Here is a 7586-nt window from a genome sequence, read left to right as displayed (position 1 = left end):
AAGTTCTTTAGGGTCCTCAATAGCTGTTAAGAGTGTGAAGGGACCAGGGGCCAAAAGGTTTGAATTGGATTATAAAGTCTGAAAGGCCAGGGATTGTGTCTTGCTTACTGTTATAGCCATAGCTTAGCACACTGCCTCACAAATGGTGCACACTAAGTAAATATTTGCTAAATAAAAGAATGACTGCCAAAGCATGTACCTAAAAGTGCTTTTAGATACAGAAAGCGGACACCTAGAATGAACTTTATTTTCCCTTGGTTGCTTTTGACTAGTTACCAGCTTTGATTAAAAATGGTCCCTTCCTTAGTCTGTTGTGTATAAACAGTGCAGATCTTGATGATACAGGACGTGAATGTCTAGTCACTTGGCCAACATCCTCTATTTTCATCAACAGGCTTATAATTCCACCTGCTGATTCTTCCCTGGGAAACAAGCAAATGTCTGGCAGAACAGATGGCCCCTTTGCTGTGGCCTCACAAAATGAATCTTGCACTTTATTCAACAATAAACAAAATGGTTTCCACAGGCAAGAACCTTCCCCTCTCCCCCACAAATAATCTTTTCTTTAATGTAAGCTTGCAGATTAACAGTAATTATTAACAGTAATATCCTCAACTAGAATTACAAGGAATGAGGACATGGCCTAAAATAATTACTATACAAACTAGTAATAGATACAATGGTTAGCTTAACCTGCGTCCCGTTCCTAACGAGTCTGATTTAGCAGCTCTGAGGGGGTCTGTATTTTCTACATCTCCCTAAGTGATTTTGATGCCTCTCCCCAGAGTCTAGGGACTCCTGCTGGTCTACGGTGTTGTCTTAATCATTAATAATGAATGCTCTCATAGTCAACACGGATTAGCAAGACACTGAAAGAAACAGAATATGATTTGGATACCACAAGATCATGTTTCTAAAACCCAGGAAGGCATTGGATAGTTTTGCTTAGGAGTTAAAGAATCTCGCAAGGAAATAAACGATAATGCCTCTGTTTATAGCTCGATGATCTCTGCTTGTGCTGAGCCAATCACATGACTGTGTTAGGAACTTGGAAAGGAGAAACTGGGAGGGGAGGCAAGCCCGTGGGAGGCCCAGCAGCTGGGAAGCCTCAGGCGGTGGGGCCGGGCAAGCCCGGAGTGAGTCAGGAACCAGGGCAGGCTGAGCAAACAGGACTCTGGTTGCTGGAGAAAGCAGAGGGAAGAGGAGACACGGTGCTCCTGCTTCCTGCTGACTTTCCAGCTTCGCCTGTACTCCCAGGAGGCCTCGCTCTGCTGCGGTTGGTTCTCACCCTTCGATTTCTTTGAGCTTCCCCTCTCGATTTACAAAAAAAAAAGGCTGTCTTGCTTCAGCTAGCTTGAGCGGGCCTCAGGGCCTTAGAGAGCATTGCTCCTCTTTTTGCCAAGAAACGGGAGACAGTGTGGTACACCCTTAGGGACAATGCAGAATGGGGGTAGGGAACAGCCATAGAATCTATTGTCCAAACCAGAAACCTTTTGGAGAGAAGAGGGTGCTAGTAATTCCACCAGAACAGCAGGTAACAGAAACCAGGCAGGGCTGCCCCAGGCAGATGGGATGTATGATCATCCTTGAGATGGGAAAGCGGATCCGGTATCAGGAGACCCAGCTGGCTTGCCTGCCTCTCCCCCTACCGCTCCATTCGGCTTTAGACAAGTCACTTACTCTCCCCGAGCCTCAGTTTCCTTGACTGTAAAATACAAATTTAAGTCATCTCTAAGGCTTTTTCTGATTAAGGAAAATCTTAGACCAAGATTCTAAGTCTTCTTAACTTTGAGTAGAGGCAACTCAGGAGACGAGGTACATACGTGAGACGGAGCCCTTTAAGATTATATGTAGTTGATTGTCTTTACATAAACAGCAATGAAGATGTTTCACTGATTTGACTTTAAAAAAGAAGATCCCGCATATTCACCATCAAAACTATTTGGTTAAGTGATTATATTTTATTTCTTAGGGTACCAGTAGAACAGCTCCAAAGTTGCTACGGCTCCCGAACGAGGCCAGCTGGTATACTCACTTGCCCAGAGCCTTGGGTGCAGGGGAAGGGGAAGCGTACCTCGTCCCTGAGACCTGATGCTACAGTCCTGCTTGGCCTGGGAAGAGGAGTAGAAAGTGTAAACGGGCTCTCTCTCTCGCCCTGGTTCCCGTGCCAGCCCACCCCTGGTTAGCCGGCCCTGACTTTGGCCAGTTCTGCATCCCTGGTACTGGGAGGTGTTGTCAGCAGGTCAGCAGGGGGAGGAGGGCAAATTTAATATTCTGAGCTGCACAGCTGATCTTAAAGGTCACCGTGCCTGTGTCATAGGAGTGCAGAAGTTTGGAGCTACAAGGAACCTTAGCTTCTATATAAGCTTCAGTTCACAGATGAGAAAATAATAGCTAAAAACGATAACGAACGTTGATGTGCAGGCACCGTGCGGGTACTCTACAGCAATCATTTTATTTCGTTCTCGTGACCACCCTGTGCAGTGGGTATTCTTATTATGAGGAACCTGAGGCTTTGAGGGATTAAATAACTTGCTACTTTGCTTGTTCAGCTTACACCAAGTATTTCCTAGTGACAAAGAATTTCAACCCAGTTCTGCTGATTCTCGGGACACTCTTCTTTCCATTAAAATGACCACAAGTCAGTCAACAGGCATTTAGTAGGTACCTACAATGTATCAGGCACTGTGCTAGGTGCCGAGAGGATTAGTTGGGCAACCAAATAAAATGCAATATAAAATCCTGCCCTTCCAGGCTCTAGGGAGGAAAACTGACTGCTGGATCTCTGCAAAGCTTTGTCTCCAGGAAGGCCCAAATGCTTGCTAGAGAAGGCCTTATTAATGTCCATAGTATCCCCCAGGAAGTAAGCACGGGCAGAAGAGAAGGGTGGTCCTACTATCCCTCTCTTACAAATGAGAAAATTGAAGCAGAAATAATTGCAGAGCTTGCCCAATACAAGGCAGTCACCAGTGAGGCCAAGAATGGAACCAAACTGTCTTGGCTCTTTCCACTATATTCACTGGCCAGTCACCTCCGCTCACTGCAGGGTTCAAGAACAATGATCACTTGAGACAAATTCTTCTGAAAGGAATATTTTACTATGCTTCCCACAAGTAGTCAAATCTACTCATTTAAATTTCATCCCTTTTCCGTCTCCTCTTGTTAATGTACATAAGCCAGGGCATGCCTGACCTTCAAATGAAAAACTAAGAACTGGCAGGATCGGAGTGGATTCTATTACATCTATATTAAAGTCAAGTTATGAATGAACTGTTCCATAGAGATGCTAATGGAAATAGTGACGACTGCCGTATATTGATCACCGACTCCGTGCCTGACACTGTGCTAAGTGCTGCACGCTCGGTCCCACAGCAGGACACATGCAGAGGCGGACCCCTGAGGCTCATACAATGAATGGGAGGGGCCTTCCTAAGAAAAAAGAAAATGTTAGATACAGAATTAGGTTCAGGGCTTTCGAAAGGCCTGTGCAAGTGAGGAACCCAAAGCTTAAGCTTCATGAGCTTCACTGTAAATGCACTGCTGTGCCCAAGATAGCTAACGTCCCACATCCCCCCTTTTAGTAATACAAGTAATGAAATTAAGGCTCAGAGAAGTTAAGGAACTTGCCAAAAGTCACAAAGCTTATTAAATGGCAAGGCTAGGATTTGAACACAGGGAATCTGGCTTCAAATCTCATGTACTTTTTCTTTATGTGGCTTCTAACAAAAATAAAACTGCTACCATTTATTATGCACTAACTATATTCCAGGAAAATCACTCATTTTCTTGAATAATCCTTATAACCTTTCTATATATATTAGTCGTTACTATCTCCATTTACATTTAGATGTGAAAACCATGAATCAAGAAAGATTGAACAAGTAGCCCATGGTCACCCAGCTGGTACATGGTAGAGCCAGGATTCATGCCCAGGAGTGTTCCCCTGCAAAGCCTTACTCTTTCCCACCCTCCTGTGGTACCCAGCACCCTGCAGGTAATCCGGGAAAGCGCTGAATGACAATGCCTGACTTCTGTTGAGGACCTCAGTGGCAGTGCTCCTTGGCTGGGGTTGGGCAGTTCTGAAGTCCACTTCCCCTGTACTATTACTTATCAGTCAGGAGCAGAGTCCTTTCCTCATGGAGAAAAGCACTTGGAAACACCAACACAAACTCAGGCCCCAGACAAGTTGCCTCCCAGCCGCCCCCTCCCCCAGTGAAATGGGGACCCACAGAAACTCTAGGGGCACTGAGAAGATCACTCATCCTTTCAGGGCTCCCCTGAAACAGGTTTTCAAAGTCACACAAGAAAATTCACATATCAACTCTAATTGGATTGCTGAAATCTAGCCACCAAATCAAGAGCTAATATCCTCAAACAAATCTTGCCACGGATTTGGATTCGGACAGAAGTGGAGAAAGGATCCGGTTTTTTTTTATTTTCCTTGAACATGAGTGCTCAGGGGAAGTAGTGATCTTTGAGAAGCTTGGTGGGCCTTGTCTTGCCTTGGCAATGTGAACTTTTAAAAATTAAATTATGTTTTGCCATGGCGCTTTTTGTTTTTTTTTAAGTTGCCTTTAACTGACAGAGTTCAAGTAATCAGTTACTTCTGGAAACCTCAGTTAACCTTATTGCCACCTAGAATGAGACAGCTTTACTCAACTGTGGAGTTTTAGTGACTCAAACTGGCTTAGGCCTGGGCTTTTTTATCCGGCCAAGAGCAAGTGCGGACTAGTGGGAGAAATTAAGCACGTGGTTGTGGGTGCTAACAAGAAAGGCTGCTCCAGCTAGTTTTTTCTGTTTCTAAGGAAAAAGTGATCCCAGTGACTCTCTCTTGTTCCCCTTTTGACACAGCTTGGAGGATGTGGGTGAAAGGGCAGAAGAGATGACCAGTGAAGTCAAGAGGTGGGCGAGTGTTCTGGAAGGGCTAGCCCTCCAGCCCGGTCACGGGGCAGAGTCAGGTTCAGATTCCTGCAGAGACCTAAGTGCATCTGTGCCTGAAAACTGTGGCTGTCTGGGCAGAACAGGACTCCATGGTGAGACAAAGCCACACACGGTTGGGACAAGACGCAAAGCCGCCGAGTCGGCCTTCAGCACAGACCGCGATGGACGACATGTTACCCAGCCCGAAGGACTGGCCTGGCTGCCACCCGCCCAGCCCGGGAAGGCAGGGCCGCGACAGATCGCATCCCCCGTCTCATCCCGGCCGCACACCGCTTCAAAGGCTGCAGCGAGCGAGCAGCATGCTCTGCCTCTTCCGCGGTGTCTTTCATTTACTTTTCTTCCTTCATGAAGTGGGAGGGAAACCAGTGTGGGCCCAGCAGAGATTGGGGTGTGCGGAGGGAGCGGAGAGATGCACGCGACAGGGCACACGCGAAAGGCGCTTGGAAAAGTCAAGATGCAGAGTCTGATAAAGGCAGCAGAGGCGTCTCCATTTCTCCTCATTCTTCTAGAACGCCCAGGAAGACAAGGAAGGGAGGAGGGCTCTAGTCCGGAGGTTTGGCCCCAGTGCAGGTTTCCTTTGCACAAGGCTGAGCCGTGGGAGGGTGCGCGGGACCCCCTCCCCGGTACACACACACACACACAGCCCGCCCCGCCTCACCTTCTCGATAGTCTGGTCCACGGCCTTCTGGAAGACCCGGGCCACCAGCAGCGTGACGCTGGTCACCAGCAGGAGCAGGGACAGCGTCCCCGCCGCGTAGAAGCAGCACCTGCCCATGCCGCGCCGCTCACGGGCGGGCCGCGCCGGCGACCCCGCTGCGAGGACGCAGGAGCCGCGGCCGAAGGCGCAGGCCTCCCGGTGCACCGGGCAGGCGGGGCCGCGCGCGGAGACGCGGCTTCGGTTTCGGTTTCCCCCCGCTGCGCAGCCCGGGCGGGTGGAGGAGCGCGCAGGGCCGTGACGCTCGCGGGCCGGGCTCGCCGCAACCCCGGGAGGCGACAGCCGGCGACTGCGCGGGGAGGCGGGCGGGGCGGAGGCTGCGGCCGCGGTCATGTGCCCCGCGGCAGCCGCTGCGATTCGGCCCGGGCCCGCCGCGGCCCGTCCCGGGCGGCCCCGAGTGGCTGCGGCTGTGACCCGGGCAGGCCCAGCCGCCCCCACGCCCCGGCCCTCCGGGTCACCCCGCCGGCATCGCCGGTCCGGTTCTCACGCTCACTCACTCGCTCCGCAGCTACGTGCTGAGGCCTGCCCTGGGCCCGGCACTGGGGACTCGAGACGCAGGCGACAGTCCCTGCTGCTCCCGAGCTGGCGGGGACACTGTTACAGCGATTCTGACAAGGCAGCGCGCGCTCCCGCATGACCCAGGACCCCGCAGTTGACTGCGGCCCGGGGGGTATGTGAGAGTTTGTCACGTAGGGGGTGTGCGCAAGAAACGCAGCAAGAGGCCTTTCGTGGAAGGAAAACAGCGGGCAAAGGCGCTGGGGCGAAAAGGGCAACCCCGAAGGAGGCAAGAAGGAAGTTCCTTCTGACCGCAGGCTCAGGTGTGCGGGGTGTGGAGAGGGAGCACTGACCCTGCGGCGCAGACTTCGAAGGGCTTTCTGTGACTGTCGCGGAGCTGGGAGTCAGCAGGAAGCTTGCAGCAGGCAGTACTCGGGTGTCCGCTTTGCTCACCGTCAAGTCCCGTATACCTGGACCAAGGCCTGTATACAGTAAGGACGCAGTAAATGCGCCAGGCCCTTACTAGGTGCTTTCCACACATGCACTCGGTGCCCACAGCAGCGCTGCGAATAGGTGACTGTGTTTGTCCCCGCACTTCTGAGCCACTGCCGGATAGGGGTACCGCGCGGGAGATACTCAGGGAGAACGGACAGGGAGCCCGACCTGGGGTGCAGGTGTGATCTTGTGAGGGAAGGAGGCTAGGAAGGAAGGCTGGTGGAAGGAAGCATCTGGTACCACAGCTAAAAAGTCCAGCAAGCCAATTGGGGGCGAGGGGGTGAGCCAAGTGAGCTTGTCCCAGGAACCTGGCATCTCTCAGAAACAGGCCTGCCTTAGTGTCCCTGCTGTGCTCCGTCGGGGGCTGGGAGCGGCCCTGGAAAGCTGGTGTTTGTCCAGAGTGGGGATAAATCCCAGAGGATAGACTCCAGCAGAGCTCAGCAGTGGAGGCAGAGCCGATGGTCAGTTACTCTATCTGCACTGGCAGATCTGAGAAGTACCTTTGCTTGGCCACTGTAGTAGTCATATCCTCATCTTAGCTCAGGAAAACCAGGGCTCAGAGAGCTAACAAGCTCAACCAGCCGCTGAGCGGTAGAACCCGCCTGCCTGGATCAGGATGTAGGGCTGTGGCCTCCAAAACCCTCACTTTTTCTGCTCTGTGCCTTGCTGCCTCCCTGCTGTCACTAATGAGAATCTGGGGACAGCAAATCAGTTGGGAGGAGGCTTTGCTGAGGACTTGGTGAGATGGTGTGATAGTTTGAGCTTGGTGGCAAACTCTTTCCCACTCTTCCCATTGAGAGGTAGGGTCTGTGCCTTCTCCCCTTGAATTTGGACCGGATTTAGTAATTTGGTAAACCAATGGAATATGGTGGAAATAATCATACCCTAGAACTTCTCTCTTTTTTTTTTTTTTTGAGACAGAGTCTCACTCTCTTGCCTG

The 7586-nt window shown here is 51.1% G+C and overlaps 1 protein-coding gene across 1 annotated transcript in view; it reads right to left on the bottom strand.

Annotated features, from left to right (window-relative positions):
• Positions 1-5922, bottom strand: part of SCARB2 (scavenger receptor class B, member 2) — a 59773-nt gene extending 53851 nt beyond the window's left edge. Inside the window, exon 1 of the mRNA XM_012650990.1 lies at positions 5600-5922. Within this exon, the coding sequence (XP_012506444.1) occupies positions 5600-5716 (117 nt within the window). The 5' untranslated portion in view covers positions 5717-5922. The remainder of the gene's footprint in view (positions 1-5599) is intronic.
• Positions 5923-7586: the final 1664 nt, after the last annotated feature.

This window comes from Propithecus coquereli, unplaced genomic scaffold, assembly GCF_000956105.1.
Source record: "Propithecus coquereli isolate 6110/MARCELLA unplaced genomic scaffold, Pcoq_1.0 Scaffold343, whole genome shotgun sequence".
Lineage (NCBI taxonomy): Eukaryota > Metazoa > Chordata > Mammalia > Primates > Indriidae > Propithecus > Propithecus coquereli.
Note: the sequence above shows the minus strand (reverse complement) of the source record. Positions and strands in the feature narration are given on the sequence as shown.